Below are 22289 nucleotides of genomic sequence, written 5' to 3' on the forward strand. Positions count from 1 at the left end.
ACCACGTGAAAATGTCAAAGAGATATTAAATAGAAATTCGAGGTCGTGTTCGATGGTATGTTTACGCTGATTGGTTGAATGGTAATCTATGAATACCTATATTACCTAGCTTTCATGGATCCTCGTGAACCGAGGTTTAATTATATCCAGGGTTAATTTGAAAAATGTGATGATTTCCGCGAAATGTCGTTGTCAATCATTGTTGAAGTTCATAACATTATATGCTGTTAAAACCGTTTCCGGACGTTTTCACTGATTAAAATGGCTTAACTTGAAGAGTGCTCGGTACAACAGCAGAGATTACTGAAGTTAAAACGTCAACATTTTATGGACCTAAATCTTTATAAAAAAGGTGGTAGAATGCATACCAATTTTAAGGCCCGTGATGAGATAAGAAAATGTATGGAAAACAGAACTTTAATTGATATATGGCGTAAAATGAATCCAAACTCAAGAGATAATTACTTGGCAATCGAATAATGACCCGCATATATTATATATGTCGAATGGATTCTTTTAACCACAAAATCGCTTAAAACATGTGTGGAAAATAATGTAATAACATCTGGTTATAGGACGGACCATTTCAATGATTACTGTCGCTTTTAAAAATAATTAAGAAAAACCGGGTAAAGGAATTTGGAAATTAAATGTTTCACTATAAACAGATATAGATTATGTCAATATGATTAAACAAAGTATTACAGATATTAAAAATGAGAATAAAGAAGCGACTCCAGATATCCTATGGGAAACAATTAAATGTGTTATTAGGGGTCAAACTCTATTCTGTGAAAAAGGCAAAAAAACGTAATAAACATCAACAAAAGCTTGAAAAGGAAATTAATGAGTTGTAGATATTGTATGCAGAAAATTCAAACCCAGACACATCCCTTAGCCTTGAAACTACAAAAGAGAGAATTGAAATTAATATATAATTATAAAGCTAAAGGGGCAATAATTCGTAGTAAATGTAGGTGGAAGAAAACTGTGAAAAGAATTCCAAATACTTCTTAAACCTTGAGAAAATACATCACAATAAAAAATCGATACTAAATTTTAAAAATGATAAAGGAAACATTGTCACTGGGAATAAGGAAGTATTAAAAGAGGAATACCATTTTTAATCCAAGTTATATAGTAGTAATTGTTCTATTAATATTGTTGAAATGCTAGAAAAACTTGGCATTTCTCCTGATAAAATACCTAGACTATCCGAAAATGAAATGATAAATTGCGAAGGTCAAGTTGAATTAGATGAATGTACAATCGAATTCAAAAAGTCCGGTTATCCAGTTGAATTTTATAACATTTTTTTGGAATCCAATTGGTGACATTCTGGTTGATTCATTTAATTAGGCCTATTGCTTAAAAATGGTAGATTATCAGATAGAAGAGGGATAATCTCACTAATTCCGAAGGATGGCAAAGAAAAATTATTTTTTTACAAAATTGGAGGCCAATATCCATTTTAAACGTTGATTATAAAATAATGACAAAAGCCATTTTAAACAGAATGAGGAATGTACTGGTAACAATTAACTCTAATGACCAGACCGGATTTTTGTCAAACAGATATATTATGCTGGCCGCAGTTGCCTTCCATACAATATTTGTGGCGTTTCATAGGCCCCGTTTCTGCTGCCAAAAATATACCGTATATATACGGTATATTTTATATACGGTATATTTTTTGGCAGCAGAAATGGGTCTCATAGAAAATATACCGTATATATTTGCGGTATATATACTGCATAAATATCCCCATCGTTTGTGGATATTATACGGTATATTTCAAAATATACCGTATATTTCGTTCCCCGTTTCTGCTGCACTCAAAATATACCGTAAATGTGACCCGACTCATGACACGAGGTCAAAAACTAACAGAGCGCGACGCGTTTGTTTTGGTTTTTCTGCTGCATTGAAAGTTGAAAAACACGTGTAAAAGCAAGCAACAGATCAAAATGTCACTGTGGACCGAACAAATCACTATTTTTGCAATTCAATTGTGGGGTGAAGCGAAAGTTGGGGGGAGACTGCATGGCAACAGAAGAGATACCGAGATTTTAATTACAATAAATCGAATGTTCTTACACGACAACAACGTGATGTAAAATCATGGTAAAATACTGTATAATAGAAAATGGAAATTAAAACGGCAATATAGGATAATATAGCATAATATAAACTCAATTTGAATAACAGAGTTTATTTATAGTGACATTTCTAGATTATGCTTGTATGTGCGGTGTAAATTCGTTGCCACTTCTGCTCATTAGATTTAAAATAGAGAGCAATGCTACGACGTTTTGAGAAACCATCATTGTTTTTGTCAGCATGTACCGGTACCGGTAGGTAAAAACCTCACTACACGAGGTCAATCCATACTTCCGTCTCACGAAATGCATTTTGGGTAATGAAAGCCAACTTTTTTACAACCCACCCACGAAGTATGTGCAGCGGAAACGGTGCACGAATTTCATATACGGTATATATACGGTATATTTATACGGTATATTTATACGGTATATTTTGGGTTGGCAGCAGAAACGGGCCCATATTGTAACTTTTCGCGGCACTGTTTTGCCTGTAGTTAGATAAATCAGTCATAAACTTCAGTCGTACCTTTGTAGGTAAGAAATATTAGTTTAAAATGGATAAATCACTTTAATTGTTGAATCAGCTTGTTTTAGATATATTTAGGATACTATGGATATTAATGTTATTGCATTTTGAGAATCTATATAATAGTTTTGATTGTGTATAGTTCGAAGGGTGAACTAGTTATCACACAGTATGCACACATGTGCGCGAGATGCTGTATAGCCTAGGTTTGCGGGATGGTTTCTTCTTAGTTGCTATGGCAACAGGGATAGTGTTGAAAAGGCGACTAGATGTACCTTTTTGATGGTTATGTTTAGGGTGGTGATCCCTTAATGCTTACATTTGTTGTATTTTGTACTTTTTAATAGTTTTATAGATTTCGTAGATTGTCAGTTATAGTTTTTTCAATCATAGGTATTAAAGTTTAACAGTAGAAATTCATGTGAATGTGCATCCATAGGCTCACAGCTTTGTAATTTATGTCATACTATAAAAGATACTGTATGTAAACAACAAACTATGTAACAATTTAATTAACAATAATATAGCATATACAGTATAATCATATTTATATGATAGCAAGGTTTAAAGTATTTTATATGTACTACTGTATTTGAATATCAATTTGAAGGAATTATACTTTCTGTTATTTTCAGTTACCATACGTACCATACACACATATTCAGTCTTTGAATAAAACGGTTATACTTAACGGAGCATTTCTAGCTGTTTGATTTGTGTCCGTGAAAGTAAAAAGCTGTATAAATCAGGATGTCCAGCATCTCTTCAGCGAGAAGCCAATTGGAACTGACTGCAGCCCAACCACGGGCAGAGTTAGCTGTGAAAACTGCACAGAAAACAAAAAAGAAAGCTGAAGCCAAGATAGCGGCTATAAAGGCTCAAGTTGAAATAGAAAACCTCAAACAAGAAGAAGCCCTGGCAACGGCGCAAGCCAGATCAGAGGCCTTAGATCAAGAATTAAGGTCATACAGTGATTCAAATTCACAAATCAGCATTCCAGAAGAAGACAAACGTAGTCAGGTATCAAAATTTATAATGTCTATACCTGATAGAAGTTCACCTATTGAAATACCTATAGTTCCTCAACCCATGTCATTAAACAATGGTTTCAATCAATACCTAGAAACTTCTCCAGTTAAACCAGCAGCTATGCCAGCACTGGATATTACCCCAGGGGTTTCTGCCTGTGGTGATGAAAATGTAATCACTCCTAAAAATCATAGAAAACAACTCAACCCAACAGCCAAGACATTCGCTCCATCCTATGATGCCGTTGCCGAAATTGTGAAAAGCTTAAGAAAGCCTATACACACGATAAAGAAATTTAGCGGAAACCCAATAGAATAGGTACCCAAGATGTAGGAGGCAGTTCAATTCTCACATTGTTACCAATACCAATTCTGAGGAAGAAAAAATGGCCTATCTCGAAGAAATGACAATAGGAGAAGCCAATAGAGTTGTTGTAGGTTACAGCCACTTACCGTCAGAAAAGGCCTACCATATGGCTATGTCGCAATTAGAAGACAGATATGGTGACAGTGAATTCATTGCCAGTGAATACATCAAGAAAGCATTAGATTGGCCAAGATTAAAGCCAGCAGATCCTAAAGCTTTAGATGAGTTTTCGTTGTTCCTGGTAGAGTGCTTACACACAGCAGAACATGTGAATGCAAGTAGAATCCTTGAATATCCAGAACATTTAAAGAAATTAATGGACAAACAAATTACCATTCTATTTGCATGATAAGTGGCGCAACATAGCTGTAAATCTAAAAGAAAACAAAAAACCAATCAAATTCCAAGGTTTTGTCAAATTCACACAAAAAGAGTCAAGGAAGGCAAATGATCCAATTTTTGGTATCACATGTGATGCAAATAAAACAAAAGAAAAGCCAAAGCAACAAACAGTGAGCGTTACAAAGACCAGTGTAAAAGACCAAAACAAGAACAGCAAAGAGTCTATAATGTGCCCACTTCATTCTGGTGCATCACATCCTCTTGAGAGATGTCGAGTCTTTATAAACAAACCCTATCTCGAAAAGAAAAGGATAATAAAAGACAACAGATTGTGTTTTCGATGCATCGCATCATCTGACCACCTCGCCAGAGATTGCAAAGCAGAAGTAAAATGCAGTGAGTGCAACAGCCCAAAACATGTATCATCAATGCACACTGTACAACAACAGCAACAAAACACTGCACAGCCACAGAAAGACACTGCACAACCGCAACCCTCTGGAGAGACGCCTCAACAAAGTACTGAAAACACAGCACCAACACAGGCACCCGTACCAATAGTCGGTACCAAATGCACAGAGATTTGCAAGGATGGTGTGAGCAGGTCATGCGCAAAGATTTGTTTAGTCAACCTATACATGCCGGATAACCCAGAAAATAAAGTAAAGGCTTATGCGCTTATTGATGAACAGAGCAACAAATCGTTAGTAGATACCAAATTATTCAAATTGTTGCAAATATCTGGCGAGAAATTAGACTACAGAATTAAAACATGTAATGGAGAAAGAAGAGTGACTGGAAGAAAAATGGAAAATCTTGTAATAGAGTCTCTCAGCACAGATGTCAAGATTGAAGTGTCTAACCTGTTGGAATGTGACGAAATTCCAAGTAACAGATCAGAAATTCCCACTCCAGAAGTGGCAAGAGCATTTCCTCATTTGCAATCAATTTCTAGTGAAATACCAACTGTAGACCAGAGTGCAGAAGTTCTAGTTTTACTAGGAAGGGATGTACCCCAAGCACACAAAGTGAGAGACGTAATAAACTGACCTAACAACGCCCCTTAGGGGCAACGACTAGACCTAGGTTGGGTTGTGATTGGCGAAGCATGCCTTAGTGGCTTACACAGACAAAGCACGAACTGTCTACGCACACAAGTTCTACCAACAGGAAGGCCCACCACAAAAATATTGCAGTTTCCAGACCCTCGACAGTGGAGATATATCCAGACAAGCAAGAATCCAGCGAATTATGGTACTCGCCAAGTGTCTGCCCGTACCATGAAGAGTTGTCCGTGGTTAACTGGTCCGGATTGTACTGTATTTGACATAAAGACAGATGACGAGTTTTCCTTAGTAGAGCCTGATGAAGATAAAGAAATCAGACAAGAAAGCCAAGTGGTGGTTCGCAAGAACGAATTACCAGGCAACCAACTTCCAGAAAAGGCCAAGAAGTTCACATGTTGGGAACGTTTCATTAAGGCTGTTGCATTTCTAATTCATGTGGCCCAGTCATTCAAAAAGAATAATGAAACTAAATGTAAAGTAGGCTGGCAATATTGTCACTTCTATAATTGGGAAATCAAACAAAAGGCCGAATTTATTGTAATCAGACAACTTCAAGATTTGTTCTATCAGCAAGAATTGAGAGGTTTTGATAGAAATGAACAACTACCTAACGATTCAAAGATTCTCTCATTAGCCCCAACATTAAATAAAGATGGGTTGTTGTGTGTTGGCGGACGTCTTCGAAAAGCTAATCTTCCTATTGTTGTAAAGCATCCAGTTATCATACCAGGCAAATCATACATTGCAAAACTACTTGTACGAAGGTTTCACAACAGTATTCACCATCAAGGAAGACAGTTCACAGAGGGGGCTGTGAGAGAGGCTGGCTACTGGGTTACAGGTCTGAAAGCAGTTGTATCTTCTGTCATCCACCATTGTGTTGTTTGTAGAAAACTAAGGGGAAAGTTAAGTTTGCAACGCTTAGCTGATCTACCAGAAGACCGGATTATATGTACTCCTCCATTCACTAATGTTGGAGTGGATTGCTTTGGGCCATGGGAAGTGGTAGCCAGGAAAACGAGAGGAGGTGTTGCCCAAAACAAAAGATGGGCGGTAATGTTTACATGTTTAACGTCGAGAGCCGTTCACATTGAAGTTGTTGAGACAATGAGTTCATCTTCTTTCATAAATGCAATGAGGAGGTTGATAGCAATCAGAGGAAAAGTCAAGCTTTTTAGATCAGACCAAGGTTCCAATTTCATTGGTGCGATTGGGGATGACAAAGTCCAAACATATTTGCTAAAAAACGAAGCAGAGTGGAAGTTAAATCCACCCCATTCGTCCCATATGGGAGGCGTATGGGAGAAGATGATTGGTGTGACGAGAAAGGTACTCGATGGTATACTTTATAACTACAAAGGAAAATCTCTTTCCCATGAAGTATTGGTTACCTTTATGGCAGAGGCAATGGCAATTATCAATTCACGACCTTTAGTACCATTAACTACAGATCCTGACGAAGTGTCTTACTTGAGCCCAGCATTATTGTTAACTCAGAAACATGGTTGTATTGAAGAAATTGCAGTGGATGACAATGTATCCAACATGTTTCAAGCACAATGGAAAATGGTGCAGGTATTAGCAAACCAATTTTGGAAACAGTGGAGGATACATTACTTACAAACCCTTCAACAAAGACGGCTTTGGAAGAAAGAGCAGCGAAACTTTCGTGTAGGAGATATTGTATTATTGAGGGAGAAGAATGTTAAAAGAAATCAATGGCATCTTGGTATAATCACCCAAACGTTTACCAGTGATGACGGCTATGTTCGAAAAGTCAACCTACAGCTACCTTCAACTAACTCTTGAGTATCAAAGACCTATACATGAACTGGTATTACTGGTCGAATCTGTTTAGTTAACGCATAAATATGTTATGACCATTGAATTGTTAATGTTATTTTGAATAGTTATATATGTTAGAGAATGTTAGTGGTGATGAAGTGTCATCATGGGGGGAGTATGCTGGCCGCAGTTGCCTTCCATACAATATTTGTGGCGTTTCATATTGTAACTTTTTGCGGCACTGTTTTGCCTGTAGTTAGATAAATCAGTCATAAACTTCAGTCGTACCTTTGTAGGTAAGAAATATTAGTTTAAAATGGATAAATCACTTTAATTGTTGAATCAGCTTGTTTTAGATATATTTAGGATACTATGGATATTAATGTTATTGCATTTTGAGAATCTATATAATAGTTTTGATTGTGTATAGTTCGAAGGGTGAACTAGTTATCACACAGTATGTACACATGTGCGCGAGATGCTGTATAGCCTAGGTCTGCGCGATGGTTTCTCCTTAGTTGCTATGGCAACAGGGATAGTGTTGAAAAGGCGACTGGATGTACTTTTTTGATAGTTATGTTTAGGGTGGTGATCCCTTAATGCTTACATTTGTTGTATTTTGTACTTTTTAATAGTTTTATAGATTTCGTAGATTGTCAGTTATAGTTTTTTCAATCATAGGTATTAAAGTTTAACAGTAGAAATTCACAGATGTGATTGTGCATCCATAGGCTCACAGCTTTGTAAGTTATGTCATACTATAAAAGATACTGTATGTAAACAACAAACTATGTAACAATTTAATTAACAATAATATAGCATATACAGTATAATCATATTTATATGATAGCAAGGTTTAAAGTATTTTATATGTACTACTGTATTTGAATATCAATTTGAAGGAATTATACTTTCTGTTATTTTCAGTTACCATACGTACCATACACACATATTCAGTCTTTGAATAAAACGGTTATACTTAACGGAGCATTTCTAGCTGTTTGATTTGTGTCCGTGAAAATGTCAGATTAATAATGGACATGATTGAATATACAGTAGGAACCTTATTTTTTATCGATTTTGAAAAGGCGTACGATAAAATTGAATGGTCTTATATCAATAAGTGCCTTTCATTCATTCATCATTTCATCTTTTATTTCGGAAACTGTGGAGAATAATATTGCAAAAAATAGAAATAAGTATAAATGTCCATATTAAAAAATGTGGAACCACTATTAGAAAGAGATAACGACAATTGAAATGAAATACACCCACAAGCGTCTACAATATTTCGTTGTAACGCCTTTAGTAAATTTGACAAATTTATTTCTCTATATTGTTTTGTAACCTGGGTCAAAAAAAATACTTGACATATCTAATAGATATGGGGAAAAGGATTTGACTTTGTATACAAATCAAGGTATAGGAGTTGATTATGCAAAACTTGGTAATCATTATTTACAAGATTTTTATAATAGCCTGTTTAAACTAAGAAAGGATTATGATGAGGTGTTGTGGTATAATCAAACATTAAAATAAGTAAGAAAATAGAGAATGACGATTGAGATAATGTGTCGTCCTCAAACGTCTTTGGTTTTCCTCTTTTTTTTTCTGTTTGTAAAGTGATGTATTATAATGTGTTTGATAAAATAAAAAAATTACAAGTTTTGAAAAAAAAAAATGTTGTTTTGTTAAAGTTGCTTCCGATAATCGACAATCCTTGTTATTGTTTTTATGAACCACGAAAAATATCAACAGCTTACTAATGACTATGTGTAGGTGATTTCATTTGAAAATTACATTGGATGAAATGTATATACGTCATAACATACGGTACGGTGAAGTGTACAAAATATTAATATTATTAGAAGAGGTACGCTTCAATATAAAACTATTTTAATATTCTTAATGTGATAAACTCATGCAATGCTGAAAATGCTATAATTATTTCTGAAATAAATTGAGAATGAATGTAAATAAAGAGGATGGACATACCTAGTTATTGTCGTTTTCGTGTTGGAGTGTATTATTAGTTTTTATTCCAGCTCAACACAAGCCATATTAATTATATTCAAATGTTATCTCTATACTAGCTAACTATACTGTATAACTATGGACGTACCAAGTCGAAATAAGCTGACTTTCTTTAGATAATTCTGACATAGGCGAGCACAATGGAAAAACTTCGGTACAAATCTCCACCTTGGATACCTACCTTATCTATCTCAGATGTACCGCGAAGAAACGTAGATTTGATAATTATTTTTCAGTTCGACGCTATTGTTCCATATTTCTATCTTAGGAAGATATTATAAAGAGTTTTTTAACAAAATTTATGATACAGTAGATTTTCAACTCAATTTTAATTCTTCGCGGTCAAAGTAATTTCCGGGTTTACGATGAGTTCACCTTGCAACAACCTGGTTTTAACTATTTTCTATCTTTTATACACAAGGGAGCAGTTAAAATAATATATTTGACCCTAAAGGTGACTGGAAACAGGCACTTTCCATCAATCAATACAGTGTCCCTTTGGAAGACGGAAGAAAAAAACAGATAGTAGGACTGGAGCTTAAGTTGGCCATTAGCCATAGCCATTTCAGTTTTTGTTTATTTTATAATTATAATAGAACAAACGACAGGAAATATTTCAGTGGATGTCCAGAACAAGATGCGGCTCTCCAACTTGTATATATTATCTGACTATTTGGTGTAGGCTCAGGTCAGAATGTATTTGGTCCCTTGTACGATACGTATATGGATTACGAGTTTCAAGATTAATAAGTTCGTAAGTATTATTTTAATAGGTACTAGTAATATACCAATTAGCAGGCCTAATTCAATGATTGTCCTCTTTTGTTATTTTTACACATTATTAATTATCATCATCTTCTCATAGGCCTATTTATTGTTATCTCGTTTTTGTTATTTTCTACTGTCATTATTAAAAACAAAATATTTGATCATTAATATAGTTTTATTAATATTTTTATTTTTATATTATTTTTTTAATACAGTTTTTAAATTTGTAAATTCAAAATGTTCATATTTCTATATTTTTTTTTATATTCAATCATTGTTTGCTAGCCGATGCTTAACGTTTAGCAATATTTTTATGACTCCACTTTTCGATTAGCCTTCCCTAATATGCCCCTGTTAATGGAAACAATCCTCCGAAAAAAAAAACAGTACGGTCAACGTATATATTCAAGGGACATAAGTAGAGATTTTTTTGGACTCCGAAGGTCAGTTAATTAGGGCTTCTGCTGTAGCTTACTAAGAATTTTTTTTCTTTCAGAAGTATGTCCATTTTGTTGGCATGTTTGGTGTTCGCAATCGGCAGTAGGCCTACATCTTCAACTTATCTGCTTTTTGTAGTTCTGCATCTTTTAACAAATGGTGGTTCTTTTCTACATTTTTAAACAGTCAGGTATGTTGCCCTCTAACGTTTGGTGCACACTAAGCAACGCATATGCTAATGTGTAATTTTTAAAGAGTTTTCTCTTCAAGGAATACAAAAATCTCAATCACAATCTAAACCTGGCAATGTCAGAGATTAATAATATTTTAAAGATTTGCAATATAAATTATTGTATGGGGCTGGCCACACTATGTGTTTTTATCCCAATATAAGGCAAAACCCATGAATATAACTATTTTCAATGTAAGATTCGTAATAGCCCACAAATACAAAGTCTAATCATTTTTCTTAGGATGTACAAATTTGATTGAGGCCCGATAACTGCATTGAGATAAACCCCTAGATAGGTTCCTTTCAATCTGCCTACATTTTGAATATTTCTACAGGTTGTGAATCTATTTCATCAGTACCGCTCAAAAGTTTTGACTATTTCTACAGGTTGTGAATCTATTTCATCAGTACCGCTCAAAAGTTTTGACTATTTCTACAGGTTGTGAATCTATTTCATCAGTACCGCTCAAAAGTTTTGACTATTTCTACAGGTTGTGCATCTATTTCATCGGTAGGCCTACCGCTCAACAGTTTTGAATATTTCTTCTACAGGTTGTGAATATATTTCATCAGTACCGCTCAACAGTTTTGAATATTTCTTCTACAGGTTGTGAATATATTTCATCAGTACCGCTCAACAGTTTTGAATATTTCTTCTACAGGTTGTGAATATATTTCATCAGTACCGCTCAAAGTGATAACATTATATTCCGGTGCTTTTGGAACTTCGACAGTGGATGCTCTTTTTTTTCAGGTAAATCATTATAATATGATAATAATAATTAATGAAAAAGTAGTTTAATTGTTTTATACTATTTTGATTTATTAATGTTTTAATAAAATAAAATACTAAAACCTTGCCTAAAATCTGTCTATGGATTTCACGTGGAGCTGATAGCTTGGTGGATAACTTGCTGGCTAGCATGCTTCCCTCCATTCCAAACGTCTATGAGTTCAATCTTGACCTAGTGCCACAAATAGCATACACTCACGGTGTATCAATGACAACGTTTCTGTGTTTTAATTTGTTAGCTGTTCTTTAACGTTAACACATTTGATCTACTGCCGAAATACAAGATACCCTGGCCTTTGCCAATTGGATGTAATTATGGAAGTCAAGAGGCTACTGGTAAACATGGATAAAATGACCATTGTAAACGTTACATTTTCGTGGTTGATTTATCGACATTAATCCCTATAGATGAGTGGAAATAGATGAAAAATAGGCGTTGAGTCAAACAAATTGCAACAGTTTGTTTTATTGTTGAAACATGTTCAAAATATATTAAAGAATGCTATATCCAAAATCTACCCAATAAGATATAATCACATGACAACTGGATTAAGCAATGCCAATATCTATAAACAAACCGAATACAACATTGACGTAAGCAAACATACGCTAACTCATTTTGTTAATTTGTATTTGAGTAGCCCATTCCCCTTTGCTAAAATATATTATATGCTTCTCTAATACAGTAGGCCCTATTTAGTTTTTAAATATGAAATACAATGCAATGTCCTGTTCTTATATGATTTAACTTTTAGAAGCATTAGCAAGTAGGCCTACCAGATCTACCTTGATGGATGATGTTGAATACAAACCTAGCAAGCTGTTTAAAGTCTCCTATGTTCAATTTGTTGTTTGTGATGTGGTTTTCGAGTTTACAGCTTATTCTACTATTCTTTATTGGAACTAGACTTGCACCAAGTCTGTATTCATTGTCTTTTTTATTCATTTTTTTAAATTTCGATTTTTGTCTGAAAAAAAAAACTCAAGTAGTATACGTATGAAACGCCATATTCGCAAAAATATTTATCTTTTTACTAAACTTAAGACAAAACTCCGTCTGGAACCCAGACTATATTGGACCTTTAAATTATAGATTACATGTTCTTCTTGCAAATCAAGACACTGAAATATGTATAGGTATAAGTATCTTTACGATAATTCAATTTAGACTCAAAATTATTTGAAAAAAAAACTCCATAAATTAAAAATGTGCCAGTGTGTCTACATATAGATTCATCGTAACCATCATGCTACCGTTTTCACAATATTCGACAATAAAAGAAGAAAAGATAAATACATGTACCACCACACTCGTTTAATTTTTAATTGTGTAAGTCATACAGCTGTTACTGTTTAATTGTACTTAAGTCATACAGCTGGTCTAATTACTGTTTAATTGTTTCAGTTTAATAGCATTTTCAACAATTTTAGAATGTTCATGATATTAATCAATTAAAAATTGTCAAAATTAAGATTTTAAAATAGTTGTTATACATTTTCATTTGAAGTTTCATTATTTACAAAGTGTTTCACTGGTCTTACTTGTACTTCGGTTTTGATATCTCCAATATGCGGACGAATTATTGACGGAGCAGCTTGTCGTAAAAGAGCAACCAATAAAGGTAGGCCTAGTGTAGTACCGTAATAATATTACAAGTATAGTAAAATCAACAATATTACTAATATATTTATGCGATAATAGACTATTTGTGGGAAACATGTTCTTCCAGGGACGTCACGTCATACAACCAGTTAAGCGTGTTTAATAATCCTAATACTCTGAGCTCTGATTGGATTTCCACAGACGGCGAATTTATTCTCTCGAATCGATTAGTTAAAAATAAAAAAAACGCAATAATTCAGACCTCATGATCATAATGTTCGATCGTGCAACTAGATTCTAAGTGGTGGAAAACCGGCTCTAGACTTCGCTTTTCTCTACTCCCCACCAAGTAATTTTTATTCAGGCACATGCACAATAGTCAAACCGGAAGTATATTTTTGTAGTTGAATGTTTTAATTATATTTTACGAACATCGTTAGACGATCTACAACATAGTAATTACTTACTCTTCTCACAAACACTATCATAAGTTTATTAAAATAGGCCTAACTACAAAATTGCCCATTAAAAGTTTTTATCTTTTCTTTTATTGTATTCTTCCTGTTTTTTTTAATACACCTACAGACAATTTATTTTAAGTCATAATCAATCACATCGAATTAGGATCTAAAACATGTGACATGTATTTCTTTCTTTTCTTCAATTCTTTTACAACTTTCCTGCAAGATATTCGGGATCTCTATATGGTTTTTGTTTCATCATCATTTCTTCAATATCCACTTTTAAAAATAGTTCAAGAAAAATCGGATGGCATCTGTTTTATGTAAGTATAATTAATTTAATATTGTAGAAATATTTTGCGAAAAGAACAAATGAGCTAAAGCTTGGTTCCCAAGTAAGTTTACCAATCAAAAGCGACAGTCACAACAATGACCCACCGTGTCGTGATTAGTCATTGCGTTGCGCTTACGTATTTGTGTGAACAAGGCTCATTAGTTATGCGGTACACGGTTTAATTTCCTCAAAATCAAAGTTCCTACTGCACTGAATCTTTACGTTATCCTAACTAAAGTTACACTAAGGCCCTGATACGGCAACCCTTGTTACCGAATCTTAGATTATTCACGTGCTTTTATGTGGAATCCAGAATGAGTTAAGGCCAATTCACACAGACTAGCGGACCCGGCCTTATAAAGTATAACTTCATAAAACGATTAGCCAAGTGACTCACTAAAGTTATATTGCGCCAGTATACATTTACGATACAAGGTTTTTTAATAATTCTTGTTTATTATTATAAATGAGCGACTTTAATCTAGATATTATAATAGGCCCCTAGGAGCTTTCGATTTGCGACGAGCCATGACGCCATGTTAAGATGCGGTTGAGTTTGGTTTGGCAAAATTCTACAGTATTTCGTCATTGCTATTTCATTCAAAATGGACGACGACTTGGGACATAATAATCTAATTAAATATCATAAACAAAATAAAAAAGTCTCAAGTCAACGCAAATCAAAAGTTCCTTTTGTTAGCTTCAATAGTGCTACTATATGGTTAAGATCAAGCAGCAGAGCTATTTAAAAAACCTTTACCTCAAACAGTTGTGTACAAGCCATGTTTCTACAAGGCTATGATAATTAAACCTCATTTTAACTTCTGTTGTCGGTCTAACTGCAAGCAATTGCTTTCTTCAGACTGTAGCATAACTTTTCGACCGACAATCAAATGAATACAACTAATAAATGTTTTTATTAGCATCAAAGGAAGACATACATACAGCAAGATGCGAAAAAATCCAACGTCGTAACCGACTGAAAACATAAAAGACGGGAATGGAATTTATGTTGCGAGTAGTCGTATAAACATGCAAATTACTTTTTCACTAACGCACGGCACTAATTGGAAAAAAAACAAATATGCCTCACTCAAATGATTTAAAGGCAGGCTTATGTCGGCCTACAGTTGTTAGGTCTATCTTCATTCTACATATAATATGTTCTTCGTTTTCACAATTTTAATACAATTTCCTACACCACACTGCATTAACCTATACCATAAAACCTCGTAGGCTTCTTTTAAAAATCAAGCCCAACTCGAAAAGAAATCTCCTCTTTAGTTTGCAAAACTAATATCGAAAAGAAGCTGAATACAATAATATATATAAATACTATAATACAATAATTTTTAAGGGCTGCATGTGGCTGTACTTACTTTTCGGGCCCTCAGTATGATACAAAAGGTACAACGTGCAGAAAAATCCTTCGTTACCGTAAACTAAAGCGAACATTACCCCACTCTGTCAAAGAGAAACGTAATTAAAATACAATTAATATATGTTACATTCAGGTTTGTTTGGCTTTCTAAAGGCTCCACAGTTAAGCTACGGTAATTGCGCCTAAACTAGTATGACTTATATCATTAAGCGGGTATAATATACATAAAGCTGTTTATACCTTGTGAACTTCGTTAGGCCTATTATAAATTTCTTCAGATAACTTTGAAACTGTCGTTCCAAAACCGAACATTGAATTTCGATTATGCTACTTACACAGGAAGAATTGTAGTAATAATATAGAATCCAGTTATCTTTTGAAGAAACCAATTTGTGATGTATCCATCCCATTCTGAAATAAACAAGCAAGTAAGGAAAACAAATCATGTTGTTGTTAGGAATCCGTGTAATAGAAGCATTGTTAATTGTTTAATTGAAACACCTTATACTGAAATAGAATAGAACGGCAAAACTGGAAAAATCTGAGAATTAAAATGATATAACGCAAAGAGAATTCACCACGACTGAGATTATACCATAGGGTTAAATAGGCTAAACCGTAAATAAACGCTTTAATAATATACCGTAGTGCTTGTGTAGTACTAGTGTATAAACTATAGAAATTGTTCAATAATGAATATAAATGGTTAAAAATTACAATTTACACAGTAAGGTAGTTTGTAACCAGAGTCTCTATTCTATTTCTGCGGTAAAATAATAAAAGTAAAAAGACCATCAAATGTATTTAAAATAAACATACCGTTGAGTATGCATCCAATGTCCAGCGATGGTCACTGTGCTGTAAAACTGGAAGAGCAGGGCATAGTCGGGGTACAATACAGCAAGTCCCATTGAGATGCACATATTCGAGCAACAATCTGTTATCAGGTCCAACAGTTCACCAAATCGAGTGCCTAATTAATAACAACTTAGTTATGACATCAGAACAAATGGGGTTAGAGGATAATACCTCCGTATTCTGGAATATTAATGTATGGAATAAGTATCTCTTATGATGGGTCAAATTGAAGTATAAGCCTACACTCACATAACCGTAAGAATTTCGATTGTGATTTCTAACAACATCTGATTTTTTTCTGTTCGTGGTTTTATCAGTTTTTATCATTGTATTGTTTTAGATTGGATTTATTGTTTTTCTTTTTATTCTTCCATTTTTTGGAGGCAACTAATTAACAACTCCCTGAATGCACTGCTAAAGTAAACGTATTTAGACCTTGGTTGAGATAACGAGCTGCATATCCATCGATTTCATCCAGAGCAACACCCAAAGCATAGCAAACAATGGCTGTTACGTAATCAGATTGCATATGATAACACGCAGTGATCACTAGTACAATTCGTATATATCCTTAGGAAAAAATAAAAATCATGTGTTACGTAATGTTTTTGTGTTTTATGTAATATTTAATCAGTGTGATGTCCGTCTAGTTTGCCGAATCCCAGTTTGTCGAATCCCAATTTGCCGAATCCCAGTTTGTCGAACTCCAATTTGCCGAATCCCAGTTTGTCGAACCCCAATTTGCCGATTCACAGTTTGTTAAATCCCAATTCCAATACAAAGACTTATGTATGTTTTGAGCTCAGTTATTAATATTGTCAACAAATTAATTCATTTAGGCCTGCAAACTGCAGGCCCAGTCCAACCACTTATTTCCTCGCAGCAGACAGCGGAGTATGTATTCTATTTTGTGATACTGTGTATACATATATAATGTAGGACACTATGTAATTTTGTGTCATTTTTTTGTTAAAAGCAAAATTCCAGCTGATCTAGTGTCTTTAGGATGTAAAGTAATGAAAAAAATATGTTGCCATTTTTTGAAAAAAGCTTAAGGGTGTAAAATCCAAGATGGCCGCCAATACGTAAAATATCCAATAAATGTACCATATTGGACAAAGTAACACCCATTATGAATAATATTTTAAGTTCATATGGGTTCTCTGCTATATAAGAATTATTATAAACCTATATTCATTAGTATTCTGACATTTTGAATTTCAAAATGGCCGCCATTTAAATGGATTAAAGACGTTGAAATCACATAAAATGATAGGCATATGACAAAACATTGGTGATTAACACAAAATGGCGGCGATTTGATGGCCACCATTTTTTTAAAATGGGTTAAATTTTTTATTAAAACGTGTGTAAGTTAAATAAAATTAGATTGAAATACACAAAATATGATATGCTTATGACAAAAACATGGTGATTAACACAAAATGGCGGCCATTTTGATGGCCACCATTTTTTCTAAATGGGTTAAATTTTTTATTAAAACGTGTGTAAGTTAAATAAAATTAGATTGAAATACACAAAATATGATATGCTTATGACAAAAACATGGTGATTAACACAAAATGTTGAACATCAGGAGGTCTATAGTACTGACAGTACACTTCTTCATATTAAAACAACTTCTTCAGTTAAATGACATCATCAACATCAAACTTCCACAGACTGATCTGCGATCCCAACAAGCTTGTTCAGAAACAAATTGGCAAAAGTACTGCAATACCTCATTTCACCGCCAAATAATCTCTATAGGAGTCCTCTTTTACTTTGATAAGTTTGTCACCTGTAGGCCTATTCACCATATATATTTTTTGCCAATATTCGTCTTTTTCTTAGGATCCCATATAGACAGTTTGCCTTCTACAAGACTTTTACCAATGCCTCAAACATTTTCTGTCCAATTTCATCATGCCATGGCCAACAAACACCTTTGTGCGAATTGCAGCATTCTTTATTAATCGGGATATCATCTCTCTTTAAATGTTGGCTTTCAAACTCATCAACTAGATTTGCCAGCTCTGATGAAATCATTAATTTGTGTTATTCCAATGATACCACGCTCAATGACCCTGATCAATGGATTGTAAATCCAGCAAGTCTCACACATACATGTCCTCTCATAAACTCCAATATCTGTAATTTGTTTCAGTAATCTGTTGAAATTGATACAGCGGAAGTAACCGGTCGTAGTTCAGGTGGTCATGAGCGAAGAAATATTTGATAAAAGCATGTGTACTTTCCATGTGTGCAGATATCGATTTCTTGTGTCTCGGACATATATAGGGATATAGTTTAACCACATCATTTCGATTTCGTCGACTCTCTGTATTCAAGTTAATATCTTTATGATCAGCCTCTTTCAAACAAAATGATACTTCACTTAGAATCTCTTTCTCTGTCTGCATTTGTAGAAGCAAGTTGTAGAGAAGCAGAATTAGTGTGCTTCTGTCCTTTAGAGATGTTTTCCATTTTAAGATATTTGTGTCACTGGTTGTATAGGTAATACAAGTTCAGTTTCAACAAAAGCACTGGCGAGTCAACACTATTTTCACAATGCTACATGTCCAAAAGTCATATAGTTCACCGAGTCGACATAAAAATTGCTTCTTGATGTCATCTCTGTTCACCTCCACTCATCTCGGGCAAGAGTCATCACCAGGCATTCTTGTCTTTCCCTAGTACATGATTTTTTATACCACAACCATGTGCACTCATCAAACCAGTGTATAATGGTTTTCACATCTAGCTCGTGTGCACTTTAAAGAACCTAGTACATCTTTCGAGACGAGTAGAGGGTTACCCCGGTGTATTAGTACATCACAGCCACTGATCACCAACTGGGCCCTCTGGGAGACCAGTCTTTGACTGAAGAGGTTACCCAGTATAAATATATATTTCAATTCAATTCAATTCAATTCAATTCAATGGTGGTCTATCTGTAGGGGCTACATATCTAATGAAATCGGTTGATATTGTAGAAGATGATAAGTAGGAGTTAATGCTGCCTATGAATAATCTTGTGAATGAGCTGTAGGCCTATCTGTATTTCCTTCAAGCTTCAGCCAAAAGTTGACAGGTTGAAAACTTACCAACCATAGGCCTACTGGTGACTATGGCCCTGAAGGTTCAGACATTGAATTACATAGCAATAATGCATTTATTATTTAACATTATTCTTATACAGGATTTCACAATAAGGTATAAATACACTTGTTTTATATTCCTGTCAAGTTTCAGTTTCATGAAAAGAAATGAGATCTGTAATTTAGAATCTATATATAAATTATGGTTAATTCTGACATAGGCGAGCACAATGGAAACACTTTGGAACAAATCTCTGCCTTGGATACCTACCTGAACTATCTCAGATATACCGCGAAATGTAAAACAGTTTTCACTATTACGATATTGTTCCATATTTCTATCTTAGGAATATATTATAAAGAGTTTTAAAACAAAATTTCTGATTTCATCGGTAGATTTTCAACTCAATTTCAATTGTACGCGGTCAACGTAATTTCCGGAGTTCACGATGAGTTCATAGGTTCACATTGCAACAACCTGGTTTCAGTTACGTTGGTCGTTAGTGGCTATAGCCATTTAAGTTTTTGTTTATTTTCGGATCGGACCGCGCGTGTGAAGGTACAGTAGTTAAAAAATATGGCCCATATTGCAAGCCATCTAAAACATCTTCCTTCTTGGGCCGAAACGGCCTACACTTGTCGCGGAAGTTAGTTTCAAAAGATGTTTAAATTAAATAATGTATTATGATGGTATTTATTTGAATAAACGCCTCCACAATAAAACATCACTTTGAATAATAATCGCCCACACCCACCTATACCCAACTATCTAATAAACGCCCATCCACATTTATACACACAATATTGTATTATATTTATAATAACACAATTATACTATTTGTAATAGAATTCATCACACTGTTAACTACAATTTACCAAGCATTTGTTATTATTTTTTACCACTTTTCATATCAATTAGAGGATTTTATTTGATTATAAATGTTACGATATTATTAAAACTAAAAAATCCCTCGAATAAGCATCTCCCTCAAATGAACTCTGCCTCCCCACCTCCTTTTGCAACTCCAACTTTGAACGATTACTTAATTTAAGAGTCATAGTTGGGTATTATATATCTGTTATATAGAGAACATTGACAACTTTAGACAGCCTTATATTTAGACAATCTTGTGAGAAGTGATAATTTTAGAACATTGTGTACAAACAACAATTTATGCACACATATTTAAAAAAAATTATTTAAAGAATTCTATTTTTAGTGGCGGCCATTTTGAAATCCAAGATGGCCCACAGATTATCGCTTTACATAGTTAAGATTGTATAATGGGTACAGTAATACCATCAAAACGGACTAGTTCCACATACATAAGTTGTATTATTGGTGATATTCTGATTTTTAATAGGGTTATTTGAATGTTGTCGGCCATCTTGAATTTGGTCGTTTAAATGTCTTTTGAAAAAATGGCAACATATTTTGTTTTATTCCTTATATTATCAAGATATGAAATAAAGTCAAAGTTTGCTTTTAACAAAAAATATACACGAGATTCATATAAACGACATACTCAGCCTACACTAATAAGTAGAATGCATAACTGTTGATTCTTACAGTAGATTCAGACCGCGAAACAACCGCTGCACTATACTGTGCATTGTAACACCCAAAATTGTAATTAGTAACACTAAGGCCAAGCCAACCACTATTCAGCAAACCTATATTAAGGTGTATCCTTAGTAGCGGTTATAATGTAGCCTAACTTACCTATGATATTAGGCACAAATAAAAACACGTTAGCCATTTTCAATAGTGTTCCTGGTGCAAAGAAAAGCATACAAATAACTAATCCATAATAATTAAATATTAATTCAAAACAATACCAGCATATTACAATTCATTTATATGTACCGTAAGCATACAAATAAAAAAAAATCCACAATTAATGAGCACTTTACGACAGCAATATGAACAATGACAGTGAAACAAATTACAATAATTAATTAAAATAATAATCATTTTATTGTTCTTCAAAATATATATATTATCACAGGCTGGAAAAATCGTAAATATAGCCTACAGTATATTAGTCTGGAGTTTAGATGGTAATAAAAGACCAGTAAGCAATGGACAAAGGTGGTAGCTACTGTAGCAGGTAGGGAATATGTAGCATAAAGATAAAAAAATAACCATTATTTTATTATTAAAAAAAAAAAAAATTGGTGGACTTATTTATTCTCATTCTCAACATAGTGGAGTCTGTTAGGGATATTTTGGTTCACTTTTTTCCAAAAGCACCAAATTTGGTACTTCCTGACATTTTTTTGAAAAATGTTCTATTAAGCAGAATAGAAACATATTATATTCTGAACAATTTGACACCAAAATTAACTTTCCAAGCCACCCACCCAATAATGAGATATGGCAATTTGCCTGAAAAAACAAGTCAAAGGTAAAATATGGTATTTCTGGTCATTATAGTAAATAGAAATGTTTATGTTCTGAACATTTTGACACCAAAATTAACTCTCTATGATAAGTAGTTTTATGGATAGCAAAATATATTAACCTTAATGCAGTTGACAATTGTATCATAAAGGTCAAAGGCAAAACTGCTTACTTCCGGGCATTTTTTGACACCAAAATAAACTGTCTGTGACAATTATTTAGAGATATGGCAATGCCTTAAAAATATGGGTGACTGGGTCAAAGGTCAAAAATACTTTATTAGAGTAAATAGGAATGTTTATGTTCTGAACAGTTTGAGTTAACAATTAACTCTCTATGACCAGTAGTTTCAGAGATATAGAGTGTTTAAGCGAAAATGTCCGCCATTTTAAATTATGCAAATTAGGTGACCCAAGGGGTCATTTTGCTAGGCGCCCATCAAAAATTGAATTCGTATAGGGTGGTCAACCTGTATACCCAAATTTGGTGTTTTTGGAAGAAACTGAACCAAACACTCTTATTTCAGCCCTAACAAACTCCACTAACACATGCACTTTGATTCTACCACTGTTTGTGTATCATTTTGAAAAGAAGAAAGGTTCATCCTATCAACGCCAATTGACAACACTAAAGAGGCTAACAAAAATCTTCAAGGAGCTTGTTTT

General features: G+C 34.0%; 3 protein-coding genes across 3 annotated transcripts in view; 2 read left to right on the plus strand and 1 right to left on the minus strand.

Annotated features, from left to right (window-relative positions):
• The first annotated feature begins 5645 nt into the window (after positions 1-5645).
• LOC140063104 (uncharacterized) lies at positions 5646-7241 on the plus strand. The gene has a single exon (XM_072109542.1). It carries the CDS (start codon positions 5646-5648, stop codon positions 7239-7241), a length of 1596 nt encoding a protein of 531 aa, XP_071965643.1.
• Positions 7242-12625: 5384 nt separating this feature from the next.
• LOC140062958 (CDP-diacylglycerol--inositol 3-phosphatidyltransferase-like) lies at positions 12626-22243 on the minus strand. Its single transcript, XM_072109351.1, has 6 exons — positions 20944-22243; positions 16555-16689; positions 16081-16234; positions 15597-15672; positions 15260-15344; positions 12626-14859 (listed from the first exon to the last, which is right to left on the minus strand). The coding sequence occupies exons 1-6, from the start codon at positions 21011-21013 to the stop codon at positions 14693-14695; spliced, it is 687 nt and encodes a 228-aa protein (XP_071965452.1). The 5' UTR covers positions 21014-22243; the 3' UTR covers positions 12626-14692.
• Positions 20461-22289, plus strand: part of LOC140062959 (small ribosomal subunit protein uS19) — a 254689-nt gene continuing 252860 nt past the window's right edge. Inside the window, exon 1 of the mRNA XM_072109353.1 lies at positions 20461-20466. Within this exon, the coding sequence (XP_071965454.1) occupies positions 20464-20466 (3 nt within the window). The 5' untranslated portion in view covers positions 20461-20463. The remainder of the gene's footprint in view (positions 20467-22289) is intronic.

This window comes from Antedon mediterranea, chromosome 11 (assembly GCF_964355755.1).
Source record: "Antedon mediterranea chromosome 11, ecAntMedi1.1, whole genome shotgun sequence".
Lineage (NCBI taxonomy): Eukaryota > Metazoa > Echinodermata > Crinoidea > Comatulida > Antedonidae > Antedon > Antedon mediterranea.